General features: G+C 41.2%; 1 protein-coding gene across 5 annotated transcripts in view; it reads right to left on the bottom strand.

The window, feature by feature from the left end:
- The window catches only part of CSMD3 (CUB and Sushi multiple domains 3), a 580,687-nt gene that overhangs the window by 251,783 nt on the left and 305,137 nt on the right, over positions 1-23,767 (bottom strand). For all 5 annotated transcript variants that reach the window (XR_014566768.1, XM_083748860.1, XM_083748861.1 and 2 more), the window contains one exon: positions 15,297-15,418. Coding sequence is in view for 4 of the 5 variants with exons in the window: in XM_083748860.1 (XP_083604986.1) it covers positions 15,297-15,418 (122 nt within the window). In the remaining variant the exon portion in view is untranslated. The remainder of the gene's footprint in view (positions 1-15,296; positions 15,419-23,767) is intronic.

Genomic DNA, 23,767 nt, shown 5'->3' with positions numbered 1-23,767 from the left:
GCCAAAATATCACCTCCAAAATTAGGGAGTAAGAGGAGAAACAATGGACCGTAAGGCATTGAAGGGACACTGTCTCGATTCCTCACAATACTTCACAGCAACAACAAAATAGTGTGATTCCCAGAGAAAACAGGTTTGTGTAGAAGCAACCCATGTTCTGGTATTTGTAATTTCAGCTACACCAAGCAGCAGTAGGCATTTGTGGAAGCAATCAGCAGAGTGGGCCTATGTCATCAGAAAGAAACCTTATCAGATTCATAAGAGAGTGAAACACTTTCATGATGATAATTCCATAAACGGAAGTGGTGATAATTTAATTCCTATGAATGTGCTGCTGCAGATGCAATCAGCTTCAGTAAAAATTACTTTTTTGTGTGTGTTTCTTTGGATGTGCTGCTGCAGATGTAATCAGCTTCAGTAAAAATTACTTTAGTGTGATTGAGCTGCATTTATTCAGTGTTTACAATAAATACAAAATTGGCTGGCATGTTAACAATTGCTGCAGACTATTTGCTGGAATGAGTCCTACCTTCTATTATTATTAACCATCTTGCAGATTTGTACAGTAGCAATGGATATGTTACTACTAGTTAACAAGGGGTCAGTATCTCCGCCCAGCAATGGAGCTTCCCCAGACTTACCACAGTTATGGTGTCAGTATCACTTCTGCTCTCTTCAGTTACTGTACAGAATTATACCCGTTTAAACACAATGATATTTATTATCTAATCCAACTGAGATTGAGATTGAGAAGCTTGACTTGACAGAAACACATTCAAATCTCTTGGCAGACACCTTCACAATGAAGGGGCTTCCTTTGACCCCAGATTAATTCTAGCAACTGTGCATTCATTCACAGTGACCATGTTTTCTTTTTAAATAGTCTGATTTCCCACCCATCAGAAAGAATATCAGGGCTGAGTTTGTACTGATGCAATGTAACACCCAAGGCAAGACAAAGAAACAAACCATCAAACCTTACTGTATGAACCCATTTTCAAAGCACCAAAACTTATAAAGAATTTTAAAACAACAATCCAGCAGCACTCTGGTCCAGCACTTTTGTAACAGAATATCATACTGCAGCAGAGATGAGATGCATGTTACTTTGTTGTTGTTTAGTCGTTTAGTCGTGTCCGACTCTTTGTGACCCCATGGACCAGAGCACGCCAGGCACTCCTGTCTTCCATTGCCTGTAGCAGTTTGGTCAAACTCATGCTGGTAGCTTCGAGAATACTATCCAACCATCTCGTCCTCTGTCGTCCCCTTCTCCTTCTGCCCTCCATCTTTCCCAACACCAGGGACTTTTCCAGGGAGTCTTATCTTCTCATGAGGTGGCCAAAGTATTGGAGCCTCAGCTTCAGGATCTGTCCTTCCAGTGAGCACTCAGGGCTGATTTCCTTCAGAATGGATAGGTTTGATCTTCTTGCAGTCCATGGGACTCTCAAGAGTCTCCTCCAACAGCACAATTCAAAAGCATCAATTCTTCGGCGATCAGCCTTCTTTATGATCCAGCTCTCACTTCCATACATCACTACTGGGAAAACCATAGCTTTTACTAAACGGACCTTTGTTGGCAAGGTGATGTCTCTGCTTTTTAAGATGCTGTCTAGGTTTGTTGTTAAACACACATTTAACAAGTAAACCGTGTTTAGATGTTTATAGCCATAATCTACTACCCTGACTAGTCACATTGGTTTGGAGAAATGCATGAGGAAAGGAGTGGGCAGAAGCCAATGCTTCCCACCCCCACCCCCACCTCCACCCCCAAGAAAAAAATCCAGTCCCCTGAGCCTCCTATAAACTCCTTCCCCCATTTCTCAGAGATCAGCCCTTCCGCCTGTGCCACAGACTATCCCACTTGGAAAAATCTTTTCAGACAGCTCAGAGAACTGCCTTGGGAAGACCAGGCAGAAAAAGCAACTTTCACTACCCATACCCCATCCTCAGCATTTCTCTGGATCCAACTTACTGACGCAACAACTTTTTGTGAGTAATGCCTTTACAGAAATGACGTTTGTAAAATATTAAAGAGATTGTAATATTTCTTGGATGTTCTCTGCAACCACTGTTTTGAAATAAAGAAAGGAACTGAGAAGCTTGTTTTCTAGAAATATTTACTATCTAATTGATCCCTAAATAATTGATCTAAATTAAAGAGGAAGAGGATTTGCCCAAGGCTAGATGCTGAAGCACTACTCCTCCAACAAAGCTGAGATTTCAGCTCCACTGCTGTGAAAATGACTATTTTTGTTACTGCAAAGCAATGTGGGTTCTTTCCAATGACAATTCCAGAAAGATGTTCTGTCATGGCACTACAACTATACTATGAAATATTTGGCACTGCAAGGGATTGGTCCCCCCCCCCCCCGCCGAAATGACACTTTATGCTGTCTTTTGAAACTCTTACTTATGACATCTTTGACCACCTTCCTGAGTCTCATATCAAAAACAGGCACTCTGCTCTTATGTACAGAATGGTAGCAGTTATTTAACTATATGTCACAGGCAGCTAGACAGCATATGAGGACAGTCTATGGCGGCTCACTGAAGTTGGGTACTCCAGATCACAGTTTTCAGTGCCATGTTTGACTTGCATTGAATCCTGCCATTGTAGGACTGAGAGACTTATGCACTTCCCACAGTCAGAGTTGATGTGTTGCTTTAACACTTGAAGAAATGCAGGGATGAGAATTAGAGCCAGAGCTTAAATACAAGCAAAAATGTTAAGAAGAAAATTAATGTGCAGAAGACTTAGAAATTACAGGGTGTCACCGCAAATATTTTCAAGCACTAAGAGCTTAACAAGTAGTTTGGCCACTTTGTGCTTCTTAACAGTGATTTATTGCCTTTGTGTTAATACATGAGGCTTGTCTCTCTTTTTTTGTCATGATAGGAATTATTAATAAATTATAGAAAATATTTATCTTTACACTGCAGGATATTTTCCCCTGCATAAATAATTTCTTTGGTGTATTCTCAATTTGGTATAAAATATTATCAACAGTCTAAATTATGCATACTGAAAAAGTCACTGAAGATCTCTTCTGCGCTCACAAAATAACACAGCTTCTGCTAGAAATATTACTGTGGATTTGAGGAATAAAGTGTGTATAGGGTTGTTTCCCCATTTTAAAATAATAATAAAAAAATATGGTGAATTGTTTCTCTCTTGTCTGTCTCTCTTTGAGCCACTGCAAGCAATGGCTCATTATAAAACATGGTAGGAAATGACTGCACTTTCCTTCTCCTTCCACTTCTTCCATTTATCTTACCAGCATGTCCCTTCTGCTTATCTTCTTAGCACTAATCACGACTTCTTGTTACAGATATATGTAACTGTGGAAACCATGGTTAACATCAACCAGGATACCACTAGTCTCAGCTGGAATGCTTTGTACTGCTTCCCTTTTTTGCTAGACTTCTGCAAACCTGCAGAGGTGAATCTGTTCAGAACATAAATATCTTCCAAAGTTCTGATTGCATTGCAGACATATGGTGTTCAAGGAAGACTATGGAAAACAACTGTAATATATGAATTGGAATCTCAGAAACTAAGTGTGGAGGCATGTCTGTGCACACAGCCAAAAGCAACCACCTGCCACCCCTTCCACATATATTCCAAGCAGAGAAACCAATGCTCACACTTTCAAATTGCACTCTTTCCTTCTGTGGCTGGGGACTCTGGATGCCTTGTGTTATGTCAGTTCCTAGTCTACATATGCAACTGAATGATTTATTTTTATTCATCATATGTTAGGAGTCTGTTTCAAAGTCTGTTTAAAAAAGTCTGTTTAAAAAGTCTGTTTTAAAAAGTTAGCAGATCTAAATGGAGAGGGAGGAAAAAAAAGTACTGAAAGGATAGCAATGTAGATTGTAAGGAAGGAATTCCAAGGGACCTCTGCATTGTTACCATTTCAATTATAGACTGGCAAATTAAAGTTGATTTGGAGCTCCCCCCCCCCACTCAAAACACCCCCAAGAACTTTCTGTGACAAGGCAAAACTAACAGGAAAATGCATTGGAAAGTGTGGAATAGTACTTGGTTTATTTGACATTACAAACCTCCCTGCAAACAAATCAGGCTGAATGCTCTGTAAATAGCTGACATCATCTAAACTCCTCACAAACTTTCTCCAAAAAAAATCAGGATAAACGTTCAATAAAGTAGGCATCTGAAGTGATCCAAAATGCTTTCTTCAAATCAATAGCATAAAATACAGTATACTAGTTTGGGGACAAAAAGCGTGCTGAAGCATCTTGCAGATATACACAGTCATAAACACCTGCAGAAATGGTGCAAGAGTCATTATTCTTCCTAACCAAAGATAAATTTTCCACTTCCCAAACAAGTGGGCTAATGCAAAGGTTCTGCAAAGCAACAGTGAAAAGATGCTGCTCTCATTGTTATCTGGTGCCTTTCTGCTTTGAAATCAATAAGAGTTAGCATTTGACTTCCACCCACATGATTCTTCCCCCACAATTAGCTTTTATTTAACTTCTTTGCTTCCCAACACAGGAAACTGATATGAAAGTCACTACAGTCGCTCCAACCATTCTTTAAGCATTTGCCAAGGGATCGATAATGCCTTACGCTGTTACTACCTCAGAATATTTCTTGAGAAATTGCCTTAGAAGCAGGCATTTGAAACACACTGCAAACAGGGGAAAATGGAACATAAAAACATGGCTCATAAGAAAATTGGAAGCAGCCCTCATAGCCTTTCATTTCCTTTCTGCATAAGTAGATTTGCATTTCTCTTAGTTCCAAACTAGATGTTTGCAGTATGCAGATATATATCTTGTTTTTGCCTTATTTCTTGCCTTAAATAATTACTAGTGTTGCACTGAAATCTACCCTATTCATCTGGAGCTTTCTCTCCCTATGATAGAAAGAGATATTTCCCATTCTTGGGGCACTTTAGAATTCTGGTGGGTGCAGGGATTTGACCTTACTTCATCACTGTGAGGTCGCTGAGGGTGGTTTGTGCATTTTTCTCTTTCCTGTGAACAATTTTTCCAGCAATCTGCAGCCTCCTTGGCTGCTTGCATTTCCTGAGCTGAAAAAGCCCCATGGCAGGAATCACTTTACAATGCATTTCCTTGAGTTTTAACTGAGAATTTGAGAGTGTTGCAGAGTGCAGACCACTTGGGAGATTATTTGTATAATAAAAAGGGCATTTACAATCACCCTTCAGCCACCTCAAAAGCAAGCAACAACACAGCACCCTATTATTACTTTCAAAAGGCAAAAAATGTTCACTGAAGCCATGTATCAAGGAAAGAGAATTTTAATCTTAGGGCCAGACAACATGAGACATGCATATGCATTGATGTCCTCACCTCAGCCTACTATATTTTATGTAAGGGTTGAGGTATCCCTTACAATTCAACACAGAACAGATTAAAAATGCAGTCTCCTTATATGGGTAGGGAGGGAGGCAAGTGGCGCTGTGGGTTAAACCACAGAGCCTAGGACGTGCTGATCAGAAGGTCGGCGGTTCGAATCCCTGCGATGGGGTGACCTCCCGTTGCTCAGTCCCAGCTCCTGCCAACCTAGCAGTTCGAAAGCACATCAAAGTGCAAGTAGATAAATAGGGACCGCTCCGGCGGGAAGGTAAACAGCGTTTCCAAGCGCTGCTCTGGTTCGCCAGAACCGGCTTAGTCATGCTGGCCACATGACCAGGAAGCTGTACGCTGGCTCCCTCGGCCAATAAAGCGAGATGAGCGCCGCAACCCCAGAGTCGGTCATGACTGGACCTAATTGCCAGGGGTCCCTTTACCTTTACCTTTATATGGGTAAGTGGCTATTCAAGGGTGGAGTGTGATAGCATTTGTGAGGAAACACAAAATGCCTGTGTCTCAAACCCATACTTTCTGGAATATGAACTGCTTTTTAGACAAAGGACATTTTTTTTTTAAAAAAAAATGTAGCTGGAAGAAGATGAGCAAGACTGATAAATCAAAATGACAAAAACACTACACAAATGTGACCAGTAAAAGCAGGAAGCTTGAAACATTGCCTTCATGCCTTTTGCCTGACACAGAAGGCCTTTTCATGTGTTCTCTTCTCATCTGAAAGGAAAGACCATGGCCCCATCCCCTTTGCCATGTTCCCATTGCAGTCCCACAGCCCTCTACTGTCGGGGACTAGACTGCAGAGGAATGGTGGGAGCTGCTGCCCCCTTCTCTTGAACCTTTCCAAGGGCAGGAGGACAGTATTGATTTAGAACAGTGGTTTGCAGAGGGACGCAGTCCAGAGGGGAAAAGCTGGGAAATACTGGGTGAGGAACAGCTAGAAGAGGGAACACCAGGAGAGAGACAGCATTCCAGACCCCTCCTTCGCCTAGGACTAAACGGGCTTTGAAGGTGATAAAACAGAAAGTGCAACAGCAACAAGTTCAGATTACCTGACATAGGAGTGATATAGATTAATGGGCACGGAGGGGGCAAACTTTTACTGGGAGCAATGCCGTTTTTTAGAGAGATACGCATTCCTCTCTTGCTGTGATTATTAAAGAACTTATCTAGTAAGAACGCTTCTTTCGTTTGATCTGCTTATTTACTGCCACTGGGGGAGGGATCCGATTCCCCGAAGCCTGACATTCAGCCACTGGAAGGGTAAGTTCTCTGCTCCTGTAGGCTGGTTGCACAATTTAAAACCCTTGAAGATCAGGGCAGAGAGCCTACATGAACACACTACTGACTTTTACCTTCCAATGTGTGGAGGGCTATGGGGTGTGCAACAGGGATGCAACAGAAACAAAAGGCTAGCATATGCCTGCACATTGTCCTGCTCATCGTGTGAGAGGCATAAGATGTGAAGGGGGTTGTGTGTCTCTGCTGAGAGGCTAACTAAACAGAGAGGCAGAAAGAGCACACTGCAGTTTCTCTTACACCACAGAGCAGTAGTGACTGTCAGGGCACCACTCACAGTGCTGTTGATGCTGACCTGGCATCCCAGTGCCACACACTATCGTGCCAAGAGAGAGGGGGGCAGGGCAACAGGGAGTCTGCCTGAACAGAGAGTCTGCCTCCACATCTTCTTAAACAGCAACAGCACAAAGTTAGAAAGTCAAGTGAGCAACACAGCCCTGCCGGAACTGCCAACACCAGTAGCTACTGCTATTAAGGATACTATTGTTTATTATATCTATCTATCATCTATCTATCTATCTATCTATCTATCTATCTATCTATCTATCATCTATCTATCTATCTATCTATCTATCTATCTATCTATCTATCTATCTTACTCAGTCCCTGCTCCTGCCAACCTAGCAATTCAAAAGCATGAAGTGCAAGTAGATAAATAGGTACCGCTCCAGCAGGAAGGTAAAAGGTGTTTCTGTGCGCTGCTCTGCTTTGCCAGAAGCGGCTTAGTCATGCTGGCCACATGACCCAGAAGCTGGACGCTGGCTCCCTTGGCCAGTAAAGCGATAAGTGCCGCAACCGCAGAGTATTCTGTGACTGGAAGTAATGGTCAGGGGTCCCTTTACCTTTTTTATCTATCTATCCTTTTTGAAGCTTTCTTCCAAATAGCTTATGGCACCATACTGAGACTTATCCTGCTTTGTCTTCAAAACAACCCACTGAGGTTGTTTGGGACTGAGCTATTGGGACTGGTTCAAGAACACCAAGTAAGCTTCATGGCTGAGTAAGCTTCAATAGCTTACTTGGCCAGAGTGGTGGCAAGTGGACGGCTACACAGACACATTAGTGGAGCTCATCTGGTGCTCCTACCTGTGTACTTGTCATTGCATTCCCCCACCTGTGCTATTCAGGTAAGCTGTAGAGACACTGGGTATTGAGAAGGAAGCTCTGTGGCTTCACCCCACCTCCCACTATTGGCCACATGTAATATACTAATCCCTGTTCTACACAGGCTTTCGAAAGCTCAAACAGGAAAGGCACCTGCTACAACAGTCTGGGTACCCATTTCACATTTTCTTCTATTGCATATGCAATCATGACTATTCCAGCCTTCTTGCTTTGAGAATTTAAAAAAAATACAGCTTAGAAATCAGTAATTCAAGTTGTAGCAATCTGGAAAAGAGAATACTGGTGTTTTTTTTAAAAAAAGCAATTTTATCAGTAATAGTAACTTGTCTAGAACATTGATATTTCATGAACAGGCTTTCAGTGTAATGGCCATAATTCCTTATATATTTCATTTACAGTCTTTGTAGAAAATGAAAAGGACCATGAAAAGAAATCTATACTTTATCACTGATTAAAATAACAATTCAAAACACTGAAAGGCACCCACATTCTACCACTGGTTTCTATGATGAGTGGTTCATTTTGCATTTTTGGTGTGTGTGTGCTCTGCCCAAGTCTATTTAGTATCAACTTCATTATGTTAAGGTCAGGCAAAAGTGCGCCACAGAAACCACTAGCTGAAGATTCTGAAATTTGAGCAGATGGGAGTAGGCCTTACTTCTCCTTTAACTAGAGCTGGTGTCAGCAAGGTGTGGATCTGTATGGAGGAGGATAAATGACATCTTGGTCTTAAAAACTGGGCTAAGAAGGGACAGATAGGCCTGCCTCACACTGTGTTGAATCCTACGTATTTGACATTAGGAAGGTCCTAGAAACCTAGATCATTATCTGTTGAAGAGTTATTGCTATGTGCTTTCCATCTTATGCTCAGTCTGTACATATGCGTAAATAAAACCATATATCACAAAGACACCATAAGTCTCCAGCGACCTTCATTCCTAGGAAACCAAATAGTTATAAACTGAAACCCCTGAGAACTCCCTCTACTTGGATATTGGATAGTGAAAAACAATATGTTTTCTCCCAGTACCTTGGCAGAACATGCATTTCCCCACAAGGGATAGCACATCTCCTTCCAATGCCTGAAACAGTAACAGAGGAAGAAGTATAACCGGGAGGAAAAAAACAAAACTTTCACTCGTGGTGCTTTGTTAGAACATCTCAAGCAGCCTCCTGGGTAATATGTAGCTTTTCAAAAGATTGTGCATTATATGTGTCGCTGAATTGAGAAATGTTTATTAGAACACAAGGTCCCTTTGAAGGTAACTACAAGCCTCACACGAGTGAAAGGCAAAGGTATATCAACATTTTGCAATCTGAAATGTTTATTACACTTGTCGAAATCCAAGATGAGTTACCAAAGAATTACCCCACTTCCATTGTAGCATTGCTGAAGTCATCAAAAATGTTGTGCCATCCTGTTACACCAACTGAGATGCTCTGAGAAGCCCCAGATAAATAAAACATCTAAACTAGTTCTTGAGACTTAAAAAAAAACAACCCCAAAACCTGCTGCCTCTGTAGAATTCTGTACCAAAATTAATATAAAAAGTTCTGAGACTGTGTGTTAGTATCTATTTTATTGCCTGCCTTTAAACGAGAACTCATAAAAAGTAGTAGCACAACTGGGCAGTTCTGTCCTATCGGCAATAAATCACAGATTAATATGGCTGGTGCCACTGTTTCATTTTCCAGCTCCTTGTTTTCACTATATGAGGAACTAGCCAGCTTAAAGCCCCCAATCTAATTTGCAGAACTTTACATGACATGTATGTAAGTGGGAGAGGTGGGTTTTTTGGGGAGGGTAAGGGAAACACGCTGCAAAGAGTGAAATATTCTCACCTGCCTCCAAATGTATTTTTCAAATGTATTTTCTCCTTAAGGACATTTTACTGGGTTCCAATAAAGTGGTTTTCTTATAGTTTGTAGTACTAACTTATTTGTTATTTTAATTACCGTATAATCATAATACATCTTTCCTCCAAGAAGCTGAAGGTTCTCCCCGCTGCCTCATTTTATCCTCACAACTGGATGAGAGTTGGTGATTGGTCCAAAGGCACCAAGTAAGCTCGGCTGGGGTGGATGAATCCCAAGATGGAATTAAGATTGCCGGAAGAAATATCAATAACCTCAGATATGCAGATGACACAACCTTGATGGCAGAAAGTGAGGAGGAATTAAAGAACCTTTTATTGAGGGTGAAAGAGGAGGGCGCAAAATATGGTCTAAAGCTCAACATCAAAAAAGCGAAGATCATGGCCACTGGTCCCATCACCTCCTGGCAAATAGAAGGGGAAGAAATGGAGGCCGTGAGAGATTTTACTTTATTGGGCTCCATGATCACTGCAGATGGTGACAGCAGTCATGAAATTAAAAGACGCCTGCTTCTTGGGAGAAAAGCAATGACAAACCTAGACAGCATCCTAAAAAGCAGAGACATCACCTTGCCAACAAAGGTACGTATAGTGAAAGCTATGGTTTTCCCAGTAGTGATGTATGGAAATGAGAGCTGGAACATAAAGAAGGCTGATCGCCGAAGAATTGATGCTTTTGAATTATGGTGCTGGAGGAGACTCTTGAGAATCCCATGGACTGCAAGAAGATCAAACCTATCCATTCTGAAGGAAATCAGGTCTGAGTCCTCACTGGAAGGACAGATTGTGAAGCTGAGGCTCCAAAACTTTGGCCACCTCATGAGAAGAGAAGACTCCCTGGAAAAGACCCTGATGTTGGGAAAGATGGAGGGCACAAGGAGAAGGAGACGACAGAGGACGAGACAGTGTTCTCAAAGCTGCCAGCATGAGTTTGATCAAACTGCGGGAGGCAGTGGAAGACAGGAGTGCCTGGCGTGCTCTGGTCCATGGGGTCACAAAGAGTCGGACACGACTAAATGACTAAACAACAAGAAGAAGCTTGGTGGGAGTGTAGGATTTTGAACCTGAGTCTTCCTAGTCCTAGTCTGACACTTGATAGACATAGAGGGATAAGTGTGTGGATTTTTGCATGAGTGGCTTCCATGTTAGTTATTAGGCCTGAAGCCATGGGAAATAAAAGATGGCTGAGTGCTTGAAGTCTTCAGCAGAGTGGAAGAATACCAGAAGCCATTATGAGAGCAAGGCAGTATGAACCACACTTATCAGGATGTTGCCCAAGGCCACCCAAGCAAGCCAGGAAAATGGACTGAGACAAGGGCAACTGGTTAGCCCAAAATCTGCTGATGCACTGTCAGTCATGTTCACAGTCTCTGGTGATATACTGCCAGACACATTTCCCATATGTTTTCAGACTCACAATAACCTATAAAACCAACCCAGAAGAAACTTAAGAGTTGGAGAATACAGCAGACCCCACTGAAGCAGCTAAGTTGTGAGTTTTCATTAGGATGCTTTACCATAGAGACTCTCCTCCCTGGAAGAGAGGGGAGTGGTTGTGGGCGGGAGCCCGAGCTCCGCCCCTAGCAGGGGGCATTAGCACCCTGCCTCCTCCTCTCACTTGGCTGGTGCCCACGCCCCTCGGCAGGCACCCAACCAGGTCCTCCGAGGGGGCGTTTACAGCAGCCTTTTGCTGCGGCGCCAGCTCCTCCTCAGCCTCATTCTTCTCTCCGTTGTCTCGTCGCGAGTCACCCACCCTCCACTCCCTTTGAGCTCCCTGAAGCAGCGAAGTTCTCCCACCAGGCCTCTGGCTTCTACCCTTGCCATGTCTAGTCTGGTTAACTGGATTGATTGTGTGTGTGTGTGTGTGTGCGTGTGTGAGTTTTCATTAGGATGCTTTACCATAGACTGCTATTATGGGGACAAAAACTGTTTTCCTACCTGAAATGATCAATGTCTTTCTTGACTCTCACCTTCTAAGATCCCTGAGACACCAAATTAACCAGAAGTCCTTTTGTGACACAACACTGTCGAAAGTAAAAGTTGTTGTGTTCTTAGGGTCATTTTGGATGACTTGTTTCAAAATATGAAGACAGTAAGAAGATATGTCAAACCTTATTTAACCTTAAGTGTGAAGAGGCTGAGAAGGAAATGGGTGAACTATTTTTTTTTTATTTAATACAACTGTGCTCTGGGGGTCATAGCACACAGTTACCAGAACTATCAGTGAAACAGATAAGGATGTCTGCAGAAGCAATTCCAACAGTATTTATGGAATGAACACTACAGTCAATAGAATAGTTTTATGCAGCAGAAACTAAAATAATCAGATGTGTTTGTTTTCCTAGTAGTTTCTTTAAAAACTAGTCCATCTCACTCCTGTAAATACTCCCAATACACAGATTTATTTTATTTGAAAAATAATAATCAAAGCTCTTCAGCCAAGCTGACTATTGCTGTAAGCAACGCTTGCCATAGCTGAATGATTGAAGCACTACTCTTTAGCCAAAGGCTATCATAAATATATTAAAATAAAAGTCCATACAGATTGGCAATTATGCAAATAACTGAGTGTCCTAAAAAGGATTCCAATGTCAGGATATACTGGAGATCATCGCCCATGTAAACAACAAAATTAATTGAAACACAGCTGTGTTCAATTTTTAAGGATATTAGCAAACAGTATTATTTTACAAATTGATCTAAACACTATTATTGTTGTTGTTATTGTTGCTATTATTATTATTATTATTATTATTATTATTATTATTATTATTGATTCCAGATTCTGGTTTTGTTAAATGCATCCTTAGTTTGAAGCCACAGGCTCTAATCCAGAAGCAGAGTTTTCCTTTCTTTCTTTTGAAACCAGAGAGACAAAATAGTTGTTATTAACTTCAGAGAAACAGGAGATATAGAATACAGAAAACTGAGGAACAAAATACTGATCATTTTGAGCTGCTATCCTATACAAAGGAGCCTATGTCTGAGTAGAAATTACATATTGGCACTGTAACTTTCTTCAGAATTAGGCATATTTAGCTTATAGATTTATTTATTTGGCGTATACTACCTGTCCCCAATTTATTTGGTCACTCATGAAAAGCCTATAATATATTTTAATGAACTTTTGCAAGACAATAAGGTGTGAGTTGGTTGACCGGATATTGAATTTTCTTCATCCCATGATGGAAGAATTTGCCTGCTCAAGGCAGAAATCCTATATACACTTACTAAGGAAAAAAACAAGCATGGAACTGGGCACCTCGAGGAAAATCAAGCCAATGATTCTGATAACTTTATTGTATCTTTAATGCAATATTGGTGTCCTGTTTCCCAGGCAGCCTGCATTGGTGAATACACTTTTCCCATTTAGAATACGAAGCCAGCACCTAATAGGTGCTGATAAATTGACAAAGATTTGCCCGGCATCTCTACAGCCATGAAATAAATCAGGTGATTAATCAAGTAAACCTACTGGCAATACATAAGTAGTAGCAGGTCAATGGGGCACAGGCCGCTGAGTTCATTCAAGGTAAGAAAGGATTGGGGTGAACTGGGATCACAAGCCAGATGTAGCGGGGTGTAGGAATGCAAGTGTTTTCAGGTAGAAAAGTGCCCCACTATTACTTGATATGCCTAAAGCTCAGCATGGTGAAATAACAGAAGCTGTTATATAATCATGTTTAAAATATCATTTATGAAAACAGATTTAGAACGAACAATGTTTATTGACTACCATATATTGAGCAAATGGTAAAAACCCACAGATGTATGTTTGATTGCAGAATTGTTCATTAGGATCTGAGACTGTCACAAAAATGGTAAAAGTAACTTATTATGTAAGAACCACACACAGAAGCAAACAGATTCATGTTTCTGCTGTAAATGTATTTTGCTTGTGATTTTTTGCAGTAGCACATTTCAGTGCGATATCTGCCCCCCCCTCTCTCTCCTGTGTTGTACAGTATCTCCTCCCCACCTTCCCTGTATTGTAAATGCTCTTTTCGGCAGATCGAATCCCCGCGACAGGGTGAGCTCCCATTGTTTGGTCCCAGCTCCTGCCCACCTAGCAGTTCAAAAGCACATCAAAGTGCAAGTAGATAAATAGGTATCGCTCCGGCGGAAAGGTAAACAGTGTTTCTGTGCGCTGCTCTGGTTTGCCAGAAGCGGCTTAGTCATGCTGGCCACATGACCTGAAAGCTGTCTGTGGACAAACACTGGCTCCCTTGGCCTGAAAGTGAGATGAGCGCGCAACCGCAGAGTCGTTCAGGACTGGACCTAACAGCCAGGGGTACATTTACCTTTACCTTTTATGGCATATTCTATGCAAAAGGGAGAAAAGTGAAATTGTGCTTCCGTAAAATTACAAGAAAATTAAAATAATAATAATTTCAGACAGCCAAACCAGGGTATCCTCTTATGATCCACTTGTGCCATAAATAAACTATTATTTAAACATGAGAGGCAGACTTTTTGGAAGGAAGAAGGATGAATGAAGGTGAATTTAAAAATGCCTTTGTATCAACCTTATTTGTACATTCAAATCTATTTCTATCCCCAAGGCCAAATATGTCACCTCTGGAACATGCCAAGCAGAACTAGTTAGTGAGTGATGGAGGACTACCCCCGAAGCAAAATCCATGATATCTCCCTTTCTCCTTGAGGATTTACTACCATGGTGATTTATGAATGGAACAGAGGTGCATATCTAAGACTGACCTTAATTTAAATTTGTTATACGCCACCCTGATCTCTATGAGCACTGCGAGATTCCAGGAGTGCAGGCGCACTTTACCCAAGGTCTGTGTTTCCCTTTGAACAATGAGGCACAGTGGAGATTGTGGTGACTTTATGATATATGGCTTATTTACACATATATACAACCTGAGCCTAGATGGAGGGAGTTCAGAGCATTGACATCCTAAGGGGCCCCTGCTCCTTCCATTGCTACAGTATCAGATTCAAAGAGACCGATTGTGCCCAATCCTCTCTGTTGCATAAAACCAACTGCATTCTCCTCTGCCCCTGCTCACTGCTGAAGCAAATGGTTTCCTGGGCTTTCATCATCCAAAACGGAAATCCTACAAGCTTTTGTCTCTGCTCACTAACACACAGCTGGAGGGGAAGCACAGCTGGAGGGGGGCCCTCCCCTCCACTTGCTGTCTGGCACTGAATGTCCTGATGGCTCCTCTTTTGTTAGGTTATCACTCATTTTTGTCCCCCTAATGCTCAGACTAGTTATCACCAGGCTTGGCTTATTAACATAAGCTTAACCCAGGGGTTCAGTGTTTTGCACCATTCAACTCTCCAAACCTTGATGAAGTCTAACTTTTATTAGACCCAGGAATTTAAGGTGTCTCACCCCCACAAACTCCTAATATCCTAGTGATCAACAACATTGTTTGCTACTTCGACACAATGAGGAGTGCAAAGAAACATGATTTCTTGCTCCATTCCCCATCTCCAACAGCAACAAACTCCATCCTTTCACCCATCACAATAACTCTGCAACCCTGCAGAAATTCGTTTAACATACACGTGTATACTATGCATGTACGTAATATATAAATAATAGAAAGTTGGCTAATCCTTCTGATCACATCTTTTAGGTCTTTACATTATTATCAAATTTGAACTTACCTTATTTGGATTGATTGCTGTGATAACCCAAACACACTGAGCGTTACTGTCATACTGAAATGGAAAGTTGGGGGACGTGAAGGTGCCACCAGGACCCTGAAGGTTAGATCCACAAGTCTTGACTGTAAAAGAAGAAACGAACATTACAGTTCCCAAATAACAACACATTATAGTCTAATTGCAGCTAATAGTCACTCCCAGTGTCTCCAAGGAAGTCCTCCATATGCTTTAGAGTGGTCTGGTGAATTCCAAAATGAAGGAAGAAGAGATTCAGATACCAGATTTGAAAATGCATCCCTTGGCTTCATTTGGGTGATGGACTGATCCCAGGTACCCCTTTGGAAGTCCCCAAGTCCCAATTCATGCCAAGGATGGAACTCTTTATATTTTTAAAGTTGCTGCTAGACCAGGTTAGCCATCATGCTGGCCTCTCAAATGTTGTTGAACTACAAATCCCATCATCCCTATCATCAGCTGGTTCCGATGGGAACCGAAGTCTAACACCTGAAGGGCACCATGTTGCCAACCTCTGTTCTGGACTAATACAAAACTGGAATGGAAAATGAAGGAAAGAATGAATACTTCACAAACTAACAGCTGTGCCGCCTTTTCCTGCTCCCCACCCCCTTTCTTCTGGCTATTAAAAGGTAGGAAGTCATCTACCAGAGGAGAAGGAAGTCTAATGGGAACAATAGACCTTGCATGTTCTTTACTCCTCTGCTTCAATGATGCATGCAATAAACACCTTTGGCTAATCAGTTTGTTTGAACAGTAATATTGTTGTGATTTACACAAAAAATACTTCTGAACAGATTCTGAACCACATTTCCATTTCTTCATATACAAATGAAAGAGCAAATGTTTCTTTTTAAAGATCTGCCTTTCCCCCATATTTATGTCTGACAGCTGCTGCTATTTATAAAGGATTTTAAGATATTATATGACTTAAACTAATATATTCAGAAGGCATGTCCCACAGTCACTTTTGCCATTGCCATCTGTTAAACTATGTAAAAACTGCAGTTTTCTAATAAAGAAAAAAATTCATCTTATAAATCCGGAGATTAGATTCCAAAAATATAGTAATGAAATTTGTGTTAGGGTAAACAGCTCAAGATTTATGTATAAGCCTTTGCATAAATTATTCTAATGCTGCTGCATTATTAAATGTAAAGTAAATGTGTGGTTCCATTTAAAAAATGTGAGGTGAGAACAGGGAACTCAAGATAGCAAAGTGTGTAGCAAGTCCCTATCCTTGCTTCTCTGCTTAGCTACTGAGGTGAAATGAGATTCAGACAAACATGAGAATAATGACTGATTAACAGTGATTGCTTTTAGGGAAGCAAAGAACCGTTCTACACTAAGCTTATCCTGCACAATGCACATCAGTGACTGCATACCCAAACTGCGTAATTTCATGAAAGAAGTCCACTGTTTTTATTGCATTAATTCGAGAAACAAACAGAGAAGAGTGGAATTGTTGTCAAAGACTCATTCGCCCGCTCTGCACAGCACAGCAAGTCAAACTACAGCTTATCAGGACCACACAAATGTGCAACTTCCAGAGTGGAGCTTGCAGTCGCTTTGCTACTCCCCAGACCTTTTTGATCCTGCACCATGCTGAGCTGAGCTGAGCCAAGCTTTGGCTCTGGCAGCATAACATCCAACCCCAGACTCTTAGTTAAGCTCTCTTCTCACTAACCACAAGCTACAGTCAGCAATATATGCATAAATTTCTAGCTAACTTTTGAAGTCCTTCTGATCTATTTTGCACCATACGATTACCTTCTTTTTAACAATCTCATTTCTGCAGGGTCAATAATTTATTGTGATGCACGCAATATTTCCTTTTATCTTAGACTCCCCACCCACCCCACTTAAAAAATGAATAGTGTTATCTCAGTGAGGAAACACACTTCTCATATTCAGATCCAGGTCTTTGGTGACCTTTAAACTTAACAGATTATACATTAATGTATAATCAATGTATGGACCCTTTTCTGCTGCACAAAACTATTTGTCAACATAAAAAGGACCTTTGAGAACTCAGGCAAAAGGCTTTTGGGTAAGCTGATCAGGATAGCTGAGTCAAGAGTTTAAGCAGATAGTCAAACAAGCTGAGCTGGAGATCAAGCTAACGGTTAAAAAGCTCAACATCAATGGACATAATACAATAATGCTACTCAAAGCAGGGAAGCTCAGTTGATTGGTGGTTAGTAGGAGGATGGAGAAAGTGAAAGGAAAAACAATGTCGCCAGCACTTTGAGCTGGAAAGTAACATTTAAGAAGTACTCATTGTGTCTTGCTGCCCAATAATACCATGTCTACAGTAGGAATCGTCTTACATGGATTTTACATCCCAGGGTAATAGCACATGAAGGCAAAATCGTGTATAGTCAGAACAACCCTTTAAAAACCATAAAAACCTTAGCACAACACTTACCAGTGAATGGAAACTGCGTTGCTTAGTCTTCCTCTTCTGAGATGGATGTTGTTCCAGGGGGACAAGTGTGAGTGACTGACAGCCTGCTTCAAATGAAGTGCTTGGCTGTGGTTCAGCTTCAGAGGTTGATTGTGTTGGCTGGTGATATTTTTTTGTGAGAAGCACAGTAACTGCTGCTGTTGTCTCTTAGGCTAATCAAACATTTCTTGGTACAGTCTCACAGTGTCTGTAATCCTTCGTGCAATTTTGAGGCTTCATTCCATGGAGGGATCAAACTCAGCAATCAAATCACCGACATGCTTTATCGCTTGGAAGAGTTGAGCAAATTTATGCAGGTTCCAACTTGCTGTCGCCATCACCTCTTTGTCAGTTTTATCTTCTGCCAGTGGCAGACTTTGGGCTTTAAAATTTCAGCAGCACCCTGTACGATGCCTAAATTTGGTGTCCCACACCTCTCACTTTCCGTTGTTTCTCACTGTTCCAGCACTCCCTGTATCATCCTCTTGGCTCAGAGCCCAGGGCAGAAACGCCCCCTAAATCCTCCTCTGCTTCTGTACAAAATAATACTAGTTCTTCCAGCTTTGGTCTATATTGTTCACTTTGTTTTCAGTGCTTGGAAAACCCTTAAAATCTCTCATGCATTCCTTCCAAATGTTTTGCCAGCATGCATCACTGTTTCAGGCTCAAATACCTCCATTGCCTGCTTGAGGTAAGTGATGCAACTGGCAATGTTGAAGGACTTCCAGCATTCCATGAGATTAAGATTGGAATCAGCATCCATAGCATTTAGTATCCATGAGAAAGTGAGCTTCCTGTAAATCACCTTGCAGCAGTGAATCACACCATGGTCCAGAGGTTGGATGAGGGAGGTCATATGGTGGGGAGAAGACTTCAACATTGTTATGTGCAAAGAGGAGAGCCTCAAGGTGGCCAGGAGCATTGTCCACAATGAGAAGCAGTCCTTGTCGGGGACCGTGCTGAGGAGGGCTGCACAGATGAGGAATGGTGGGAGCCTCCCTCCTCCCCCTGCTCCTGATCAGGATCCTTAAGCTTCCCAGGAGCAGTGGGACAGTATAGATTTAGAGCAGTGGTTTGCGGAGGGACATAGTTCAGAAGACAAAAGTTGGGAAGAACTGGGTGGTGAACAGATAGGAGAAGAAGAACCGGGAGAGAGAACGAGTTAACAGACTGCACAGAAAGCACAGTGGTTGCGAGATCAGGTTGCAAGACGAGGAAGTGACTCAGGTGACTTGGGGGGAAGTGGGTGTGAACCTTAATTGGGAGACCTTTACTCTGAGAATGGACTCTTTGTTCTTTCACTGTGATCATTAAAATCTCTTAAATGATAACAGACTATTTTTGCCCCCTCCCTTTATCCACGGCCAAAGGGAAGGAAGCCACTTCCCCAAAGCCTGACAGTCCTGATGTTGAAGTCTTCATGTTTCTCTTCAATGCAGCACTTCATCTCTGGAATGAAGCACTTGTGGAACTAATCCAGAAATGTTGCTGTAGTCACCCAAGCCTTTTCATTGGACTGCCAGAGAACAGGAATGAGATTCTTGTTCTTGCCTTTTAAGGTGTGGGAGTTTTCAAAGGTATACAGCAAGCCTGGCCACAGAACAACATAGTCACATGGTGTTTAGCTGCTTTGAAGCCAGAGGCTTGTTTTTCAGTTTTGGAGCTGTAAATAAAGTCAGGCATTTTCTTCCAGAAGAGCCCCATATTGTCAGCATTAAAAACTTGCCATGGAAGATATCCCTTGTCATCTAACAACTTCTTTAACTGCTCCACATAGGCTTTTGACACCTCTTAGTCTGCAGCTGTAGATTGCCCAGTTACAGTATGTGCACATTTCTGAGGCTGAAGCAATTCCTAGAATTGTTAAACCAACCAGGACTGGCTTTGAATTGCTTCACAGACTGCCCACCCTCGATGGAAGGTTTTGATTGTGAATAGAGTGTGAGAGCCTTTTGTCACAACGTGACACCCTCAATAGACACATGTTTGCAGTTCACATCTTCCAGCCATAAGTTTAATGCCTTCTCAGTCTTGACCAAAGCCTGGCTACACACCTGGTTCATCACATTCACAGTTTCTGGAGCACTTGCTGCCTTAGCGACATAGATTTCTTTCTCTTGAATCTTCATGACAACTGTTGTACATCTTTGTGTGTCACACTGTATACAAGACATGCCATCCGTCAAGTAGTCCAGCACAGCCACTTTTTCTTCCAGTGTCGGAACCCATCTTTGCTTCTTAGGTTGTCCACCAGTTGAACAAGCTGCCTTGCATTTTAGGGCCATGCTTTGCAATCTCCATGTGTACTTCTATTGCTCTCCCTAGGCTGCTCCTTTGAGAACCTTTTTAGGCCACTCACACAATCTCTGTGCTCCTTCATTTGCTCTTGCGAGGGCACCTACAAACTATGCTGGTGCCTCTGATCACTCTCGTAAGGTGAAGGAAATGGTGCATGTGATTATTGACTTTTCCCACTTTCCTGCCCCTGGACAGTTTTCCCCACACTCTCGGCCTGCCTTTCACATTTTTTTTTTTTTTTGACAAGCACATAAAACTATAATTACGTAAGTAAAATCTGTGTAAGTTGCGATCCTATTCTCAGAAGCAGGCCTTTTCAGAGGCAGTGCCAAAACTTTGGAATGCTTTTCTCACTGAGGCATCGCTCCCCTCGGCATTGTACCATTTTAGGAGGAACAAAAAGACGTACCTCTTCCACAAGACTTTGGGAAGTGAAGACGTATAATTTGTTGATTATGAAGTAAAGACCATTAAGTCTATTAAGTGTATGGTTCCCCTTATCTGTGTTCTTTTTAATTATGCTGTTTATTTTGCGTTATTTTTAATTGGTTTTAGAAATATGTATGTATCGGTTTGTTTTAATATATTGCATGTGACCATATAGAAATGTCTGGAAAAATAAATAAACAAGTCCTACTGAATTCGATGGGATTTACACCAAAGTAATTGGACACAGAATCACATAAGCTGTAATGGGAATACAAAAAGCCCCAAGCCACATAGGACAAGGTCATGCTGTAGCTTCTTCCCAAACCAGCATTGACCCAGGGAACTAAGGAAGACACAGGGCTGGAGAGGGACTGCAGTTTGGGTTCTTCCCCTGCGTAGCCTATTGCTAAAGAGCTACCTAAAATGGCTCCTTTTTCACAACAGTAACAAGAGAAGGGGCCACTGGAGAACGTGATGGGATATGGATCCGTTCCTGATCCATTCAGGACTATATAGATGAAACTCTGTGGAGGTCACTGATAAGCAACAAATCCGGAATCATTACCAAATCAATGTACACAGACATTTCACAACTGTTTTTTTGTTTTTCTGTGCTAATCTCAATCAAACACATAGCAGCAGTAACCATTCTTTAGCAACAGTTGCTTCACAGCAAATGTAAAGCATGGAGGATTTGAGGTGTGAAAAAGCAATATCCCATTGTCCTCCCAGCTCTCTGCAGTTTCATCAATTATCCATTTAGCAGTATCATTACAAAGAGGAATACGTTTTCTCAGGTTTTACCCCATTAGCCTGCAACATTGCATGTTATTTAAACTATTACAATGTCGACCACTTTCCAAAGTTCTTTTGACTGCAGTCTAACATGGCTCCCTGACTTAAAACTTTCAGAGTGTAACAATCGGAAAGCTTCAAGGGCACCAGCCTCATCCATGTTTTAATTCTTGAGGACAGTCATTTTTGTTGGATGAGTTTAAATAAAATTCTCTTCCTATGCTTGAAGAGTTCAATTTCGCTGCCAGTAGTATCATTATGTTTAGCTTGCTAATGGCACTGCAGTTTTGTTGGTTTTGCATTAATTTTTTTTTTCAAGTACATCACGGGCTCTGTGCTTTCAATATTCTTTTTTCATCATTGCTCTGGACTGAAATGAACTCTAATGATAAATAATGGGCAAACTCTGGCTCTTTGTTGCAAAAACTTTGAGCATTCTATCCTTCCGCTTTATGCTTGGGAAACATTAACACTACTTTACCCTATATTATTTATTTTAAGATGCATTTTACATAGAGCTCCTTTCCTCCAAAAGTGTTGGGGCAAATGTTCTTCTGCATTTCTAACCCTGCATACCAAAGCCTTATTCACTGTTTCGTTTCCATGGTTGAGTACAATTGGTTATACCACCTACTCTCATAATATTTTCTCATTAATTAGATTCAACAGAATACAGCTATTTTAAAATCAAAGGTTTGTTACAATAATATTTCCCAACATCTGTAACGTAATTCTGAAAACTATGGGGTTTTTTAATGTGCTCCCAGAAGCAAAATAAAGTTCTTCCAGAAAGATAATTCTGTGCATTTTAGAAACTATTTTTAATCTAACTCTCCTCCCCATAACCGAATTATCCCAAATTTTAACAGCCAGTTTTAGACATCTGACACCTTAGGATCTTTCTAGAGATCCTAGAAAGGATATAATTTTTGCATCTACCGGTAAGGAATTAACCATAAGAACTAAGAAGAGCTCTGCATCCAGTATCCTGTTCTCTCAACTGCCAACCACATGCTCAAGGCAAACCCACAAGTACAGTAGGGCATGAACTCAGCAGTAATCTCACCACTTGTGATTTCCAGCACCTGTTATTTAAAGGCATGTTGCCTCCGACAGTGGAGGGAAAAGATAGCAATTGTGGCTACTAACAATGAATAGCCTTATCCACCTTGAATTCGTCCAATGCCCTTTTAAACCTATCCAAGTCGAGGGCCATTGATTTACTATGCCCTATGTAAAAGTAACTCACAATTTGTGCACATTTAACTTGTGCACATTCAGCTTCATGCGCTTGGCAAAAGAATTTTTAAAACTTAAGAAGGGAGCAGAAAGGGGGCAGGTGTCCAGGAAAAAAAGACTTGGGCAATCCAACCCACCATTGAGCCCAATGTGTTTTGATTATCCAGATTTTGGGCTCTAGGTGCTATCCCCAAAATGTAATCCCGGTGTAAGTTGAGAGTTGTCTGTACTTACTTTTGCTTCTCCTGAATCTTTCAACTAATCCTGGCTCAGAAACGTCTACCATTGGTACAAAAACACCTGTACATGGTGTCTTTTTGTAAATGACTTTCAAACGTGTGTTTTACCCTATAATGCTTTGGCCTCTTTGAAATGCTATTCTGTGCCCTTGCAATTTTAATATCTAGTTCTGTATTTGAATTCGGGTTCAAAGGGCGTCTCATCCTTTTGTGTTGGCTGAGTTTCTCCCGAAACATTCCCCTGTCTGTCTGATGTTATAGAGCCATACACATTGCTGTAACTGGAATTCATTATTTATGATTAAATCTACTTTGTATTTTATTATTTAAGTCTTGATGTTACTGTACACCACTAAAAACATCAGTTTAAAGTGCTCATACATAATATTTTGCTATGCTAATAGGCTGTTCTCATGCATGTTTACTTGTAAGTATGTTTCTTTAAAGAGGATGTGTTCTTGAGGAAGTTTACATAGAAATTCAGCCTAGACATAACTATTATAGGTGAAAGTTTTGCTTATACAGTCATACCTTGGAAGTCGAACAAAATCCATTCTGGAAGTCCGTTAGACTTCCAAAATGTTCGAAAACCATCATACATTTTCTAGCAGCAGCTTCTGATTAGCTGCTGGGGATTATTTCTGAGCAGACATCTATAGGACTGCACAAGTAGTTTGTATATCTGAAAAGCAGTGTTAAGTTAAATTTCATTTTTTTAAAAAATTCAGAGATCGAACTGTTTTACTGCATTGTATGAAATTACTGAAGAACTGGAAGGAACAGAAGCCAAGAAGTCCTTAAATGTGTCCTTTATGCTCAGTGCAGTTCTCTGAAGAATCAATATTTTTGAACTGATAAAGAAAACTGCATATATGACCTAGTTCTCTTTGACCCTCTGATTGCCCTTCAGTGTAGTCTCTTTTCAAAACCCAGTCAGCAATATTGAATGAGTTATTAAACAACTTTGCTTATTATCCCTTTGATTATCTGAAGTGCTAATGAGAATTACT

Source organism: Podarcis gaigeae, assembly GCF_964106915.1.
Source record: "Podarcis gaigeae genome assembly, chromosome: 7".
Lineage (NCBI taxonomy): Eukaryota > Metazoa > Chordata > Lepidosauria > Squamata > Lacertidae > Podarcis > Podarcis gaigeae.
The sequence above is the reverse complement of the archived record's forward strand: the minus strand, read 5'-3'. Positions and strand labels throughout refer to the sequence as shown.